General features: G+C 42.6%; 1 protein-coding gene across 3 annotated transcripts in view; it reads right to left on the bottom strand.

The window, feature by feature from the left end:
• Positions 1 to 18,651, bottom strand: part of PCYT1B (phosphate cytidylyltransferase 1B, choline) — a 102,560-nt gene that overhangs the window by 15,322 nt on the left and 68,587 nt on the right. For 2 of the 3 annotated variants that reach the window (XM_090264961.1, XM_090264959.1), the window contains exons 5-7: positions 17,668 to 17,746; positions 8,444 to 8,586; positions 1,339 to 1,527 (exon numbers count right to left, since the gene is read on the bottom strand). In XM_090264961.1, the coding sequence (XP_090121087.1) occupies positions 1,339 to 1,527; positions 8,444 to 8,586; positions 17,668 to 17,746 (411 nt within the window). The remainder of the gene's footprint in view (positions 1 to 1,338; positions 1,528 to 8,443; positions 8,587 to 17,667; positions 17,747 to 18,651) is intronic. The other variant, XM_090264960.1, reaches the window with a different exon arrangement.

Raw genomic sequence — 18,651 nt, 5'->3', positions numbered from 1 at the left:
TTTATGTTACAGAGATCATGGAATACCAGACAACGAGGTCTGCACCTCATCTTTATGCTCTCCCCTTAATAATGTCCTATGCATTACACTGGCCCGAGTGAACACTTTAACATGCCCAGGGAAAATGAAAAGGGTTCCAGCCTGTGGCTCCTCCATTCTTGCCGTCTCTTCCCGGAAGTCAACAAGGGTTCAAGCAGTCCCTTGCAGACTCAGCCAATAGGAGATGGTTGGCCTACAATATCCACCTCTACAATCACTTATAGGCTGCTAGGCTTTAAGCAAAATATCTCTTCAAACTTCTCAAACATTGTTCTTTTTCTTTTACTAATTGAGTGTTTTACTTTTAGATAATCCTATAATGAACCAGCTCAAATGAGCAGAGAGGCAGGAGTGACAACCCATCAATAAAATAATTAAGCCGAAGTGGATTTTGTTAGAGACTTCTCATGTCATAATAGGAAATCTAGGCTACTTAAAATCAGGGAAATAAAATGGAATCATTTCTTTTTGTTTGAAAAGGAAACTTAGCTGTAAAAGTATTTCTTTCATAGAACCCTCATTAACTCTGCTGACAATACTGGTTATTTACTCTGGAAGTGCATGCACAATAGAAAATACCAATGGAGTACAAGGTGGTTTCCAGAATTTTCTTTTCCCTTCTCATAGTTTTCATTCAGAATTTTCCGTGGAATCTAGGCAAGAGACCCCTCAACATGTTCTCTTTCAGGTTTAAGATTCAAATTGTAGTCTCAGCCCCCAAAGACTTTAGTGCCAATGTATACATGCCATGGAAAAAAGGGGGCAATCAGGGCATGATGGGCACAGATGCAGGAAAAATCCTACCTCTTCTCTCTCTCCCAACCAATGAGAGAGGAGAGTTCCAACAAAAGCTGACCAAGGCACTTACGTTTCTTTTTGCCTTCTCCTCCCCTGGTTGATCCAAGAGCTGGTTAGTCTTTTATAACACAAGTTCCATGATGCCACTGACCCAGTTCACCCTTATTCCCAAGCTTTGCATCATCTCCAACCGGGAGCCTGGGATGAGCTACAGAACCAACTTCTGCAGTAATAACATTCAACAATTACCACATAGCTTCAAGCTTTGAACAAGAAATTGAAAGAGGCCAGAGCTGGCTTTGGGTACTATCAGGTAGTGTATTGAGGGGTAAAGCAGGAACTAAATAAGGAAGTAATATGAACTTGAAGTGACCCAGGCTGATTGATGCTCAAAGTGGAGGCCACATATTGGACTGAGGTAAGAGACACCCTTGAGTGGTTACATGAAAAGTGGTTACTAAAAACCCTGCTACTGTGGCAACAAGGGAAATAATTACATACCCATGTTCCGTCAGGCCCAAACAGTTCTAGGAAGTTGCCAATGAATTCCCTTGATTTTTCTTCCCACTTTTGGATTAGATCATGACTCTTTTCTTCCACTCTGTTAACAAATTCTTTTGACCTTTCCTCCACAGTCTTAACCTTTTCTTTCATCTTGTCTACCTGATTTTGAAAGCGGTATTTCTTCTCCTGGTCAAAAAGTAAAGGAGAGAAAAATGGATTTATCTGAGAGGGCATGAGAGAGATCAGCATTCACACTGATGATTATATTTTATTTCAACTTGTGTTTGTTCTTAATCTGAAGAGTCAGGATGTTACTGTTTACCAAGGGCCAGATTGATGGGAAAGCACATCTCTTATAAGAAAAGTCACTTGTCATTAGTCTTGTTGGATATGTAAAGTGAAGTACAAGTGGTTTTAATATTCTTTTTCTTGTAAACGTCTTAGCTGAATTCACTCATATAAGAGAAAAACCAAAAATATCTACTTCCTCCTAATGGACAAATACCCCCCCAATTCTGCTGAAGACTTAGACAAAAGTATATATTGTTCATAGGACAGCCACTCAGAGTCTGCCCGAGTCTTCTGTTTTACTGGGACATTGTTAAAACCAATATTGGTTCAAAAAGTGGGTCATTATCTGGGCCTTGAAATCCATGTGTAATGATATTTTCCATTAAGCTAACTGAACTGCATTGATTTCTTGATGATGAAGAAAGCTTTTATCCCAATAGCTTCTCTTGACTGGGACTTTTGTTTTTCCTATAGCCTTTATGTGGCAGTGCTAATATCTATGTGCCTGGAAGGCATCGTATATTAGGCAAGTCATGTGCCACCTCTAAACTTCAGTTTCCTCATCTGTAAAATGGGATAATTATCATCCCTACCCTATAGGGTTGCTGTAACAATTAGATAAGATAATGCATGGAACGGGCTTTGGCACAGCCTGGCATTTAGTAGAAACTCAGTGTGCGTTGTCTGCTTCATTACTACAGTAGTCACTATCGCAATTGACTTATCGCAGCCTCACTGTATCGCGGGATTTTTTGCTCTATCGCGGGATTTTGCAGTACTGTATACATATGTTGTTAAAGTGACGTAGGTTTAAGAGTGTAGAATATGATATAAAAAAATATTCCAAGCAAACGGACCGGAAAAAAAAGCCGGGGTAGCAGTCCTCATATCAGACAAAACGGATTTCAAAGCAAGGGCAATAAAAAGAGACAAAGAAGGACATTTCATAATACTTAAAGGAACAATCCATCAAGAAGATATGACTTTGATAAACATATATGCACCCAACATAGGAGCACCCAAATACATAAAGCAAATACTAGAAGACCACAAAAAGGATATCAACAACAACACACTCATAGTAGGGGACTTCAACACTCCATTATCAACAATAGACAGATCATCCAAGCAAAGAAACACCAAGGATATACAGGCATTGAACAACACACTAAACCACATGGATCTAACTGATATATATATAGAACTTTTCACCCCAAAGAAGCAAAATATACATTCTTTTCAAGTGCACATGGGACATTTTCAAAGATAGACCACATGATAGGTCACAAAACAAGCCTCAACAAATTCAAGAAAACTGAAATCATATCAAGCATCTTTTCAGATCACAATGCCTTGAAACTAGAAATTAACCTCAGAGAAAAAAATCAAAGACACCCAAACTCATGGAGATTGAATAACATGCTATTAAATAATGAATGGGTTAACAATGACATCAAAGAAGAAATCAAGAAATTTCTAGAAACTAATGATAATGAGCACACAACAGCCCAAAACCTGTGGGACACAGCAAAAGCAGTCCTGAGAGGGAAATTCATAGCAATACAGGCATATCTGAAAAGGATAGAAGAATCTCAAATAAAAAACCTAACCATAAAACTACAAGAACTAGAACAACAACAACAAACAAAGCCTAGGGCAAGAAGAAGGAACGAAATCATCAAGATCAGAGCAGAACTAAATGGCATAGAGACTAAACAAACAATCCAAAAGATCAACAAAACTAGGAGCTGGTTCTTCAAAAAAATAAACAAAATCGACAAGCCTCTAGCGAGTCTAATCAAGAAAAAAAGAGAGAAGTCCCAAATAAACAAAATCAGAAATGAAAGAGGAGAAATCACAACTGATACCTCAGAAATACAAATGATAGTTAGAAATTAGTACAGACAACTGTATGACAAGAAATTTGACAATCTAGAACAAATGGACAAATTTCTAGAAACATACAACCTTCCAAAACTGAATCAAGAAGAAGTGGAAAGTCTCAACAGACCAGTAACAAAAAAAGGAAATTGAAACAGTAATCCAAAATCTCCCTGCACACAAAAGCCCTGGACCAGATGATTTCACAGGCGAATTCTACAAAACATTCAGGGAAGAACTAACTCCTATCCTCCTCAAACTGTTCCGAAAATTCCAAGAAGAGGGGAAAATCCCAAACTCTTTCTCTGAAGCCAGTATTATCCTAATCCCCAAACCAGGTCAAGACACAACAAAGAAAGAAAACTACAGGCCAATATCACTGATGAACATCGATGCTAAAATCCTCAATAAAATATTGGCAAACAGGATCCAGCAATACATCAAAAAGATCATACATCATGATCAAGTGGGCTTCATTCCAGGGATGCAAGGATGGCTTAATATTCGCAAATCAATAAATATAATACATCACCTAAACAGAATGAAAGACAAAAATCACATGATCATATCAATAGATGCAGAAAAAGCATTTGATAAAGTACAACACCCATTTATGATGAAAACACTCAGCAAAATGGGAATAGAGGGAGCATACCTTAACATAATTAAGGCTATATATGAGAAGCCTGAGGCCAACATCATACTCAATGGACAAAAACTGAAAGCATTCCCCCTGAACTCAGGAACTAGACAAGGTTGTCCACTCTCTCCACTCCTTTTCAACATAGTGTTGGAAGTCCTAGCCACAGCAATCAGACAAGAAAAAGAAATAAAAGGCATCCAAATTGGGAAAGAGGAAGTAAAACTTTCATTATATGCAGATGACATGATAGTATACCTAGAAAATCCTATAAACTCCACTAAAAGACTACTCGATATAATAAGTGAATTTGGCAAAATCGCAGGGTACAAAATAAATATACAGAAATCTAAGGCATTTCTGTACACCAACAATAAAATAGCAGAGACAGAGACAAAAAAAATACCATTTACTATAGCAACAAGAAAAATAAAGTACCTAGGAGTAAACTTAACCAAAGAGATAAAAGACCTGTACTCTGAAAATTACATAACATTGAAGAAAGAAATTAAGGAAGATACAAATAAATGGAAGCAAATACCATGTTCTTGGATGGGAAGAATCAACATCATCAAAATGGCCATACTACCCAAAGCAATTTACAGATTCAATGCAATCCCTATTAAAATACCAATGACATATTTCACAGACCTAGAACAAATACTCCATAAATTCATATGGAACCAAAAAAGACCCCGAATAGCAAAAGCAATCTTGAGACAGAAGAACACAGCAGGAGGAATCACAATACCAGACATCAAACAATACTACAAAGCCACTGTAATCAAAACAGTCTGGTACTGGCATAAGAACAGACATATAGATCAGTGGAACAGAATAGAGAGCCCAGAAATAAACCCAGGCCTCTATGGTCAACTAATCTTTGATAAAGGAGGAAGGAACATAAAATGGAGTGAGAAGAGCCTCTTTAACAAATGGTGCTGGAAGAACTGGATGGGGACCTGCAAAAAAATGAAACTAGACCACCAACTTACACCACACACAAGAATAAACTCAAGATGGATCAACGACTTAAATGTAAGCCGTGACACCATAAAAGTCCTAGAGGAAAACATAGGCAAGAAAATATCAGATATCTCACGTAACAATCTCTTCACGGATACATCTCCTAAAGCAAGAGAAATAAAGGAAAAAATAAATAAATGGGATTACATCAAACTAAAGAGTTTCTGCTCAGCAAAAGAAAATATCAGCAAGATGAAAAGGAAACCAACCATATGGGAAAACATATTTGCCAATGACATCACAGACAGGGGACTGATTTCCAAAATATATAAAGAGCTGATACGACTCAACATCAAGAAAACAAACAACCCAATTAAAAAATGGGCAAAGGACCTGAACAAACACTTCTCCAAAGAGGACATACAGAAGGTCCATAGGCATATGAAAAAATGCTCAACATCATTAGCCATCAGAGAGATGCAAGTAAAAACCACAATGAGATACCACTTTACACCAGTCAGAATGGCCATCATCAACAAATCAACAAGCAACAAGTGCTGGCGAGGATGTGGAGAAACGGGAACCTTACTGCACTGTTGGTGGGAATGCAGACTGGTGCAGCCACTATGGAGAACAGTATGGAATTACCTCAAAAGATTAAAAATGGAACTGCCTTTTGAACCAGCGACTCCACTACTAGGATTATACCCGAAGAATCTTGAAACACCAATTCAAAAGAACTTATGCACCCCTATGTTCATAGCAGCCCTGTTTACAATAGCTAAGTGCTGGAAACAACCTAAGTGCCCCTCTGTAGATGAGTGGATCAAAAAACTGTGGTACATTTACACAATGGAATACTATGCAGCAGAAAGAAAGAAGGAACTCCTGCCATTTGCGACAACATGGATGTAACTAGAGAGAATTATGCTTAGTGAAATAAGCCAGGCAAAGAAAGAAAAATACCATATGATATCACCTAATACAGGAAACTAAAGAACAACACAAACAAAGGAACTAAATAGAACAAAGAGCAGAATAGCAGTCAATAGGGGGGAGGGGAGAGGGAGAGAAGGGGGATAAGTAAGGGAAGGGTTTAGTCAAAGAACCTGCGTGAAGGACTCATAGACATGGACAACGGGGAGGGATATGATTGTGGGAGAGGGGGTGGGTTGGGTGGGGGAGAGAAATTAGGGGAAAAGGGGACAACTGTAATTGAAAAACCAAAATAAAAAAAAAAAAAGAGTGTAGAATATGTTTAAGGACATAAGTAGTGTTTATAAAAGTGGAAAAGGTTAATAAGGGAGTGGGAAAGGTTACTAAGGGACTAGGAATGGTTTATAAGTGTGTGGGAAGGGTTTATAAAGCCTTAAATATATATATAAATACTAAAATAAATGTAAGGTGCCTACTTCGCGGATTTTCACCTATCGCGGAGGGGTCTAGAACGTAATCCCCACGATAAGTGAGGGAATACTGTAAGCAGCATATGCATTTAATCCTGTTACCTGATGAGAGTGGTATCAAAACCATGAAAATAACATGAGATAGAAGGTCTTCTTCTCCATGAAATCATGATACATTTTCTCCTAAATAGGTAATAAGGTTTATAGTTTTTCTTCTCTACATAGGACTGAAGTTCATGTCCTATTTCAGAAGTTTTCGAGGCAACTGGAATATTTCAAAACTGGGTCAGGATTCCCTTAATTAGACTTTCCAAACTTCACTGCAGCCTTAGGGTGGGTATGAGCTGTATGTGCTGCCACTCAGCTATTTTTAATATATGGTTATTAGACACAGCTCTCAGAGGCAGCACGGAGTAGTAGAATGAGCACTGTACTGGGAGTCATGAGGCGGGGAGGCTGCTGCAGCCTCCAGCTCTACTTTGCTTGCGGGAGTTGATTACAGCCCTTCTGAGCTCAGCTTTCCTCATATCTAAATACAGGGGCTTGGACTGGGTGACTGACTCTTGGCAGGTTCCTGTTACCTGTGAGGTTCTGTGATTGGTCCACATGTCCATCTAACACATATTTGACTCCCATCTCTGGGCTGTAGCCAGGTTTATTGTCACAGAAAGGCCATGAGAGTGTCCATGCTGTCTACACGGTTCCCTGAGCTAAGTGGCTTGTCCAAAGCCTCTTAAAGAGAATGAGCAAGAACTTTTGGAAATGGCTCGAGATCCTTGAATGGCTGACTGAAGAATTTAGTTTAAAAGAACAGTTTAATTTATTGAAATAAGCAGGGATTTATTCTCTATGAGAATACTGAATAATCACTTTGACTGAATTCTTTTCAGCCACTTATTCAGGTGCCAGTTGAACCCCACATTTTCCACTTTGTTGTCTGACTTGCATGAAACCACAGAGCCTAGACTTCCAACACCCCTCCCACCTCATGAGTGACAACTAATAATTCCTGATTTACAATTAATGAGCCCCTCCTCCTTGTGAAGGGACTAGTGATTGATTTGTGTAAACTGCTGGATAATTATGGCTGTGCATAATTATAAGTATCTAGTTTTGTAGAAAAATCCTGTTCAAAAAATACTGTATCTATTTTGGGTAGTTGAACTTATATAGGGATGGAGAGTTCTCATTTTTAATCAATGACATGGGCTCCTCAGAGTCTAGGCAAACACAGTTGTCCAGACTCGCTAACATCACCTCCAGTAACTGGGCTGCTCTCTTTGCTTTTTAATAGCATCTTTTGCTTGCTTTAAAGGTTGTTTTAACAGTTGCTCTATTATTAAACTAAGAGCAGCTCTGTGGGAACAATATGGCAGATATATCCGAGGAAACCAAAGACTTTAGGCTTTATTTAAACAGCTGTAATTTCTCTGGACAATAAAAAATAGTTGTTAAGGTGTCTAGTGAGCATCTGTAAGGCCTTAATAAAATGAACATTTAAAAGTGTTAGAACAAGGAAGCATTTTCTCTGGGTTTAGCTTCCCATCTTCTCTCTGAGCCTCCTTCCATCCCTTTGAGCAGAAGAGAACTCTTGCCTTTCATGAGGGCAGATCTCCCAGAAACCCTTGATCCAAGCCTGAGAGCTCTAAAGAGGGACATTGGGGTAAGGGGAGGGAAGCTCCTTTGTAAAATGTGAAACTCACTACCTGTGTGCCTTGGTTGACTTATGTTCCCCCTTTTGACAGTGGTTTCTCCATCTATAAAATGGGGATAATAGTAAACTGTTGGGTTGCTACATGGCTTGAATGAGACAATACATGTAAAACACCAAGAACATTGCGTGGCATATAGTAAGTGCTCAATAAATGGTAGCAGTGGTGTGATGTGGTCCTCAGAGGGCACAAGGTGGCACACTTACATTTATAAAGCTGACATTCAGTTCCTTGGCTGTGTACCCTCTCTGGAGGTTACGACGAGCGTAAACATCATAGTCCCGGACAATTCTGGTGATGAGGTCCGATGTGGAGATCCCTTCCGTTCTCTGAGTTGGAATGAACATTCCTACTCAAATAGGAAAGAGGAGATAAAGAGAAAAAATTATGATGGACTTGGTTGACCCATCTTCTTTAATCCTTTCCAGGGCAAAGTTGCAGATGCTGGGAGTGTCAGTAAGGCTTTCACATGTGGCCCCAGCTGACTCTTTCCAGGCTCAGTTCTGTGTGCTCCTTTTCTGTCGTAAATACTGTTCATTATTCTGGACCTGTTCCCTGGATGCACCACGCACTCACCCAGCTCCTGGCATTTGCTCAGACCCAGCCCTTCCTTTCTGCCTTGAATCCTCCTTCCCTGCTCACATCAGCCACATCATGTCTCCTCATCCAGCAGCATCCAGCTCTGAGGTTAAGCCTCTGGAAAGTCTTTCCTGACACCACCAGGCAGAATCCACAATATTTAGGACATACAGTGACAATGATGCCCCATGTAGCTAGGTAGCACATCTTCCATTAACAAAAGTATTTTAAATGTCTGTCTCCTTGTAGAAAGAGAATATTCTGAAAGCACAGATTATGCCTTGACTGTCTTTGCTTTGCCTAGCACCAGGCTCAGTGCCCCTATACTCAGCACATGGAAGGTGCTCAGTAAATGCAAACTAAGGAAATGAATGGAGACTAACAATTGAGTCAATGACTAGATCACGGCAACCTCCCTTCTTCCCCAAGGAGGCCTGTGTCACATTATACTGAAGAAAAAGAAAGAGTGTACTAGTTTTGTTGTCTTTGATCTAAAGACATGCTCGTGGGGTGTTAGACAATTTTATTTCCCTAAGATTGTTCTACTCTGGATAGCGATTTTGCCACTCAAAGGCCCTTTCATCTGGAATACATGGGACTGAGTGAAAAAACAAAAAGCAGAGGATGTCAAATTCCACTAGAACTTCCTTACAGTGAATTGAAATGATGTGTTGGCAACTGAAATATTTCTGCCCAGTTTGATTATGGCTACTCAGTGAGAGACATCAGGCATGGGATGGCATGATAGATGGAGCCTGGAGACGAGGGCGCTGGGTTTTTGGTTTGTAGAGCTGGGCAGTTTCTCAAGCTTCAGAAGACAAGTTACTTAATCTCAGTCTCCAAAGCTCAGAAATGAGATGGATAGACAAGATGACCTCGACCTCATCCATGTCACTTCCCTTTCTCTGTCTTTACACCCAATTTCCTTCCAATCAGCAATCTACTTTGTAAATGTCTCTCCATTGACCCACTTTTCTCCATTCCTCATCTAAACCAATCTAACATCATCTTTTGCAAAGAGCCTCAACACCAGTCTCCAGAGACGCCACGATTTTTGTCTCCTCAGTTTTCTCTCCACATAGCAAGATCACAGAGCAGTCTTTCAAAATGCAAGCCATATATCTGCCTAACATCCTTCGTTGGCTTTCCACTGTCCTCTGTATTTATATTCAAATCCTTAACCTGGCTCTGCAGCAGCTTGTATTATCTCTCTCCTATGCTTCTCTCCAGTCTCATCTCAAACCCTCTCCACCTGCCTCACTCCCTAAGCCAAGTCCCCGTGCTACACAGCTTCAGGGAGCCCCATTCTCATTGTATTCTATGGCACTGGGTAACAGACTGAGACCCATCCGTTACTCTGCCACAAACACACTCTACTTGGTTAACTCTTGGTCATCCATTGGGTTGCACCTGTAGTGTCACTTCCTCAAGGAAATCTCTCAACCTCTGACTGGGTATTCCTGTTGCTGTTTCCCTACCAAGGTCCAACTGCCCTTGCCCTTCAAATATTTCAAGGTATTTATAAAACAACTTGTACAATAACTGCCTTCCCCATTTGACTATACACTTAACACGAGGGAAGGAACTGCTCATGTCTCATTCTCAGCAGCAGGTGACAGACAAGTAGGCACTAAAGGAACATCTGTTGAATGAATGACTAGATGAATGTTGATCTCTAAGTGCCTTTCCAAATCCAGTTTTCTCTGATTCTATCAACATGGGTGACATTTTTAGTCTTCTGGACCCTCCTAGGGTGCCTCTTTGGAGCTTTCTTTTGATATCACAGTATCAGCAGCAGGGTGGCACTGCTGATGTTAGAAAGCATCCAGTTTGTAATATTCTGTGGCTCAGAGGACATAGCTGAGGTTGCCACTAGACCAAAAACCTCTTTTATCATCTTCTAAAAAGGTGTACTCCAGAAAACCAAAGGGAAGGCAGAGGATGCAAACGTCCAAATGCATGGATATAAATAGCACCCAAGTGACCCAGCTGTACAGGGTGCTTTGGTGGGTGGGGAACTCTTGAGTGGTCCCAAGCCTGCTAGGGTGGGCGGACAGTCAGATAACAGCCTCACCATGGTAGGAGCAGCAGGGAGCTTTCTGGTGAAAAGTAGGTCCCATCTTTTAGCAGATATTTCACCGCACCCCTGCCTGCCGAAATGTTAAGAAGATTCTCTAGCTGTTAATGGACTTTAGCAAATCACTTAGACACTGGTGATGTGAGCTCACCCTTGCTTTGAAACCCCACGGTGAGGTCTCTGTAGCTGAGGAACTGAAAGTTGGTGTTGGGGAGAGATTTGCTTTGGCTGGTTGGGAGGTGGGTCTCTGAAAGAAGCCAAGCCCTCTGCTGATATAATGAGGCACCCAGCTTCCTCCACATCCTAATTATTGCTCTGCTAAAAATATTCGGTAATGAGCATGATCAGAGAACCTTTCTTATCGTGCTTTTCAGAATTGCAGCATTTGGTTATGGAGCTATTTTAAGCAGCAGCAAAGCACATGTTAATGAAGGTAACTTTCAACAGTAGTAGGCAATATTAGAATGATGATGAGTAATGTGGACCTTACAGTCTACTTCATTTAAGCTCCATCTTTTCATCCACATTTGCTGCAGGATTTTGACATGTAGCTCTGACAAGCAGAGCCGAGTGCTATACAGTTTAATTCATGTCCTTGATATCTCTGGCTTCATTTAAAGTGATTTCTGACTTTCAAAACACACCTTGAGTATAAAAGCCAAATGTGGATGCTTAGGCCATTTCTGAGCATCTTTCTCCCAAAATGAATAATACTTTGGCCTCCTCTACTTGGACCCCAAACAGATCTCTGCTGGGGCTCTCCCTTGGTGAGGACTCAGCAGAGCAGCTCAATGGACCACAAGAAAGGGTCCCTGTGCATATGAAAAGTCACACATAGTCTTATGCCTGTGCTCCCAGGGCAAGTGAAATACCACCTGACTATTCAATGTGGAGATGGGAATTGTGGTTAATTTACATGGGCACAATTCCCACCCCCTGGAATCTGGGCTGGCCTTAGTGACTTGCTTGCAACAAATCAAATGTGGTATAAGTGACACTGGGTGACTTCCAAGGCTAGGTCAGAAGAAGTTTGTGCCTTCTCTTGAGATTTCCAGCCCTCCAGATGCCTCCTCTTAGGACGCATACCCTTGGAACCCAGCCACCATGCTGTGAGAAGCCCACACAACACGGAGCAGCCATGTGCAGGTGCTCCAGTGTCAAGCCCAACTGAGCTCCCTGTGGGCAGCCAGCATCTGTTGCCAACCACCTAAGTGCCCCCATTTGGGGCCTCCAGTCCAGTCCAGTTGGGCCTTCAGATGACTGCAGCCCCAGCCAACAGCTGACAACAACCATTTGAGACACACCAGGCAAGAACCACCCAGCCAAACTCTTGGTAAAACCCAGTCCCACAAAATCATGAGCAAAATAAAGTGGCTCTTTTAAGTCACGAGCTGTGGCAGTAATTTCTTATGCAAAAATAGGGTGCTAGATTGCTTAGAGTTAGAAAAATGTTGGACCTGTTCCTACATTTGAACAACCAGACTTGAGGTCTGACTCTCCAAAATCAGGAAAGTAACTTTCTCTTAGCTCACTAGAGACCGTTCACCCAGAAGTAAAACCACCACCAAATGCTTGTTCCTATTCTACATAGTAGCGCAGGAACGGTCACCCCAGGAAATGCTGATTCAGTTAACCCTGGGGGTAACCCTGGGTGAACCAGAATCCCTGGTCTAGATTCTCGCTACTCTAGGTGAGATCTATAGACTCGCAGTTTCTAACAACCTGGGAACGCGTCAGAAATGGGGATCTTGGGTCCCACCAGGCCCACTGAATCCAAATCTGCAATTTAAAAAGATCCTGCAGGGACCTGTAGGTACATTTCCCTTTGACAAGCACTGGTCTCTACCATGTCGCCATGACAGTTTTAGAGAAGCAGCAGCTGGCTCACAACTCAGATCTTACAAAGACTTAAACTGATGTAACTGATGTATCAGCCAGTTCCTCCCCCTTCTGGACATGTTCCTCAGCCACCTTGCAAGTCTGAATTGTATGGGGTTACTTTCTTGGAAGTCTTTTCAAACAAGATCGGGGTTTGAGAATGTCAGGCCTCCCATTCTTACCCAATGCTCAAGACCACTGAGGCAGACCTTTCTAAGAGCATGGGGACAGAACTGACATGGGGGCTGCATGGAGCTTCCCCATGTCAAGGGAAGGTAGATGGAACTAAGAATCCAAGAGATTGTGTTCAGCTTTTGACTTCTTAAATAGGCTCTTGTGAAGATTCATTTCATAAAGAATAGTTATGAAAGGTAAGGCCTTTACCTGAAAGAGCCAGGCTTTGAGGAGTACAAAAAGCATTTTCTAAACCCCACAAGTGTCCCCCTAATTGTTAAGAACCAAAGACTGAGTGGAATCAGGGTACAGAATGTTTTACCATAAGCCCTGGAGTTGGGGAGACATGAAATTGACAAGGGGGCAGTTTCCTGCCTCCAGGAAGAAGAAAAGCCCCTTCTGGGGTTGTAGGAAAGAGCCAGAGAGGGATCAGGAGACAAGCATTGAAGCCAGAGAACGTGAGCAGGGCCTGCCCACTCAGATTTAAATCGCAGGAGTAGGGAAGGGACCCCTTGAGAAAGCCCAGGGCACAGGAGCTAGCATGCTGTTTACCTCCAGGAACTTTTGGGAGGCCCTGCACTAATGTGGGGAGGTGAGGCCTCAGTAGAGCATTCTGCCTGACGGGCATGTCAGACAGGGCCTGACATGGCTCCCTCCCACTACCTGTGTTTCCCTTACCCTCCAGGAGATTATGGAGGATATTTTCCCAGTTCCCAGTGACCCGCTCTAGGAACACTAAAGGTAGCTGAGATTTAAGATCAGCATGAGTGCTGGGTGGCACACTAGTAGCACAGGGAATGAAGGCAGCCGGGGAACAGATGGGGGTGACTGAGTGTCAGAGGATTGCAATGGGGTTTTGGCAGCCACAGGTGATGGCTGAGCAGGACTTGACACCCCAAAATATAATGTCAGCCAGAACCAGGTCCCCACCCTGTGACCCAAAACACACCAGAAGAAAAAGTCTCAAAGTTGATTCCACACAATGTAAGCAGAAACCTAGAAAAGTCTGAGTTACTTCACATGTTAGGCAGTTTTGTTTTGTTTTTCCTGGAAATGGGGGCTTCTAAGTAAGTTCAGTTACAGAAATTACTTTTGTTTTCTTAGCTGGTTGGTCACTTCCTCACAAGAGACTTGCTCATGGTACTCCCTCATGTCACAGTGGCAGCTAGCTTCATGTGACATACAGAATTAAGCCTAAACCAGCTGTCCCACCAGTCTCCGTCTCTGCTCTTGCCTCAACACACCCTATACTACATAAACACTGTTGATTTTCTCCAAATATGCTGCATTTCTTCATATACCTCCACTATTGGGCATGCCTTCCCAGCCTGCTATCTATATGCCATTATAGGCTTATAATACTTTGGTATAATGAATTATTTATATCTGTTTCTGCTCTAAAGGGTTAGGATATGTTTTACTCCTATTTGCATTCCATTTCCCCTCCAACAACTCCTGGCTTAGCGATGCACTTGGGATTCATGGGTTAACCAGTGAGAGTCAGAACCATCCACAGGTGAAACAGGCTGTGGAGGCAGGGAGCTCCCTGCCCCATCACAGGAGAGGGACAAGCCGCAGGTCTACCAGGAGCTGACAGTGATGCCAAGGAAGGGACAGGAGGCTACACTAGTGACTCTGAGGAGCCCATCCTACCTCAAGAATCTGAAGGTCTATGAGTACCAGGAAAAGGCAGGAGTGACAGGAAGCTGAGGGTGCAGGGGTGGGGGGACCAACATGGGTTGGGTTCCAATGGTCCCCATTAACAGGGAAGGTGGCTCTGATGGCAAATGTGAGCAATGGGGGTCATTCAAGTATAATGTAGGCTGTATTAGACTTCTTGAAATCCCTAAGTAAAGCATATGGTAATTCACTAGAGTGTCTGTATCATGCCAGATCGTGGTTTAATGTATGTAGGAAGGCACACGTGGATGCACCTACAGTGCCTATCTATAGATGAGATGTATGATTAAGCAAAATAGCAAAAAATAAACCAAGGCATTAAAGATCTCCTTCTGCACCTACCTCTAGCTAAAATACTAGTTCCAGCCTGCCTCTTCCTTATTCTTCCCTTCTCCAAGACTCTCATACAGCAGTAGGCTGATGAGAGGTTTATGGAAGGCGGTCTGATAATGGAAAGGGGATGGGGAAGCTGAGTAGTTCAGGTTACTATGCTGTGAACTCCATCTCGGACATCTCCATTTTTAAGGTCAGAAAAGCCATCTGACCCTAGGAGAGGATAAAAGTAATTACCTTTTCCCCATCTGTCTTTTTAAGTAATCCAAATGGATATGATCTGGGGAGACACAATGTTTTAAAAATCCCAGCATGACTATTTTAATTCTTAGGTGATTATTTTAAACTGTGACATTGACTAAAAACCTCAGCTCAGAAAACGACAAGTATTGGATAGTTAGTGTTACAGTGGAGACTATTTTTCCATTATACATTTGCCCCCCAAAGGCACCTACAAGTTGTGATTTATATTCTCTTGCCTGTTATAATTAGAGCAAGAAAAATTCAAATTTATAGATATGATTTCAAAGATCTTTCATTCACATCATAGTCACTTTTGAAACAAACCAAATGGCAAACCCTCACATCCCTCACTGAGACTCTGCTGGGCTATGAGGCTCTAGCAGGTTGGAGTACTGTACTCGCTCTACTGCAGTGGTCTGGGACCAAACCTGAAATATCTCCGAGGCATGCCTGTAACTTTGTCATCGGCATCTCCTTCCGTAAAGGGGTGTGTGAGGGACTCAGAGCCAAGACACCAAAGAGAAGCAAACAAATTGGATGCAAAGGTCTATATAATTCAGGTCAAAATATCACCCTTATATATAAATAATATGAACAATCCCGCACAATAGAACTGTGGCAAATTACCTAAATGGCTCCATTCTCCATGTGTTGGTAAGAGCTCTTGCAGATAGCAGGCTTCCATCTTAAGCTAACTCCCCATCATACTCCATAAAAGTACTCTTGTCCCACCAGCATTAATGCACCCTACACATGTAGTAGGCACTGTGCTGGGCATACAAAAATGGAGGAGATATGGCCATGGCCTGTAGTACTTCAGTCCAGCTAGGGGCACATACCAAGAAACCATGACGATGACATGACAAGGGAGCTGAAAGGGAGGTCCAAGTGCAATGAGTGTCTAAGGAAGATGGGGGGGCGCAGGTATGCCTACGCTGGCTCCTCAGTTGGGCCTGGAACAGGCATAGACGCTCAGAGGAAGGGTGTTCCTAGCCCAGAGAACAGCAGAGCAAAGCAGCTCAATAGGGTGTGCCTGGACCACAGCGCCTGTGGAAGGCGGTGCACAGAGCCCAGACTGGTGAGATGGAGAGGCTGCACTGGGCTGAGGGAGAGAAACTGGTAACAAAACTCAGGAGCAGTCAAAGGCCAAAGGGAGATTAGAAGGTCCCAGAAGTGGTGGACAAGAGCATCTAAGAAAGGAGAACGGCTAGCATGGTCATTATGCCTGGAGGGGGACTGAAATGAAGCCGCTGGATTTGGTGGTTTGATGGTCACTGCGGAAAGATGGACAGAAGTCAGAGTGCAGGTGGCCGAGGAATGACAGGGACGTGTACCCGCAACTTGCCTAGAAGAGGAGCCCTGAGCAAGGATGTGGCTGGAGAAGGAGGGAAGAGGGAGAGTAGAGGAAGGACTTGGGTTTGTTCATTTGTTTTGTAGACCTCCACATGATTGCAAGCTGAGAATACACTACTAGAACGTGAGAATCTTGGGTAGCAAAGAGAGGAAGAAGAATGAGAGAAAACAGGCTCTAGGGAAGGGAGAAGGGTCAGCCTGGAACAGAAAGCATACCCCTCTTCCTTGGGATGCAGGAGAGGAAGCAAGAATGCGTGAGTTACAAATAAACTGGTGAGAGGGGTGGGGGAGCGGAAGGGGTAAATGGCACCAAAGAGCCCCAAGGATCCCACTGACACTAGAAAGCACAGAGCTGTTACAAAGCTCCAGCAGTGACCCAGCAGCACAGGAACAGGAACAGAGAACTTGATGAAGAAATTAACTCCAGGGAGTCTGCAACAGGAGGAAGCACACCTCTCTGTCCCCACGCCCCCGCCCCCTGCCCAAATAACTCCCTCGAATTGACCAGCCTCAGACCTTAACAGAAATGCTTAGTGACAAATGGGACAACTTCCAAAGCTCAGGCACCATATCTGCCCTCCATGAAACACTTAACAGTTACAGGAAGAAAATACATTACCTAAACCTACAAATACTTATTCCTTTGTTTTTGGCCTCTGCACGTGGTACCTGAGGTTATTATTATCAAGTGGCAAGATGGCATATGGCAGGACTACTTTGCAGATAACGAGTCCAGGTCATTGATTAGCCAGTTATCTGTCTTCATCTAGAAGGAACTTTCTTGGGAGTATAAAATAATTTCATTGTGAGTACTTCATTGTGAATAAGGGAAATGACTGCCCTTCCATAGGGTCCTGTGATTTTAGTCTGATGAACTCTAAAGTCGAGCCTCAAACCAGAACTTGAGTACTCTGGGGCTCAGGTTAATTCCTGTATAAATGAACTGGTATGTATCTGCACCATTTAGCCCACCTGAACAGAGTCTTGTAAAGGCTACTAGGGAGACCTCTGAAATTCCAATACCTTATATGTCTAGACTGCAGGCCTAGGGCAGATGTCTCATTAAACCTGCTTATTGTGCCGCAGTGGACAGGGGAGCCCAGAACTCCTCACCTGCTTCCTTTATGTGCTTGTAAATATCATCAGAACCAGCAGAAGAGTACGGAATGTCATCATGGGCCACAAAGTCAATCTGTTGGGAAGACAGAAGAGTGATATCACCACTGGGGAGGGATGTACATGTCTGCAATTTGAAAAATGCCTTTTTGTGATAAAGCAGTTGAAATAACCAGTTTATAATGGAGATTTGAATCCTTGACTAAAGGGTATTTCCAACTATTGCCATTTCCGTGAGATAATGGGAACTAGACTGGTTTCTCTCCTTTGCTGGTCCCTCGTTCTCCTACCCCTGACAGGTTTTCTTGGCCTTCCATTTTTCCGCCTGTAAACTTTATCTTTAAGAGAATTCACTCATTCTTCAGATTTTAGTCACCCCTGCTATGATGAGGAACCCAAGTCTCCATTTCCTGTCCCACTGATGACAACAGGCCCTCACACTTAAGTCATATCTTATGGAAATGAGCTTAATCTGATGAATGAAGTCTCTCTTCTCATTTGATTTTCATAACCACTTTGTGATGTAGGCAGGGTGCATATTATTATTTCAGCTGGGACATAAGGCTGCTGAATCTGGAAAACTTGTCGGCTTTGCCCCAAGTCACCCTTTTCTTCTTTGCTACCCCTCACTGTCACTTTAAAATCCACCTGTCTGGAATTTAATTCATCCTAAAAGCTGGTGTCCCCTTCCAGTGACACCTCCATTTTCCCAGTTCACCTATGCCCCAAACACCTCGGAACTGGCCTCATTTCCCATTTATTGCTACTACACTAATCCAAGATTATTGATACCTACTTGTAGCTGAGCTTCCTCACTGCAGGCTCCTCTCCAAGCCATTCCTCTGTCACATGCAGGATCATCCTTAAACAGAATTTTCTTTGTCATCCTTATGCCTGCTGATCTCCACTAGTTCCCTGCTTCCTACTACATCAAGTGAAAACATCCCTGCCTAGCTTTCAAAGCTCTTTATAACACAGCTA

This window comes from Furipterus horrens, unplaced genomic scaffold (assembly GCF_987537825.1).
Source record: "Furipterus horrens unplaced genomic scaffold, mFurHor1.1.pri manual_scaffold_17, whole genome shotgun sequence".
Classification (NCBI taxonomy): domain Eukaryota; kingdom Metazoa; phylum Chordata; class Mammalia; order Chiroptera; family Furipteridae; genus Furipterus; species Furipterus horrens.
Note: the sequence above shows the minus strand (reverse complement) of the source record. Positions and strands in the feature narration are given on the sequence as shown.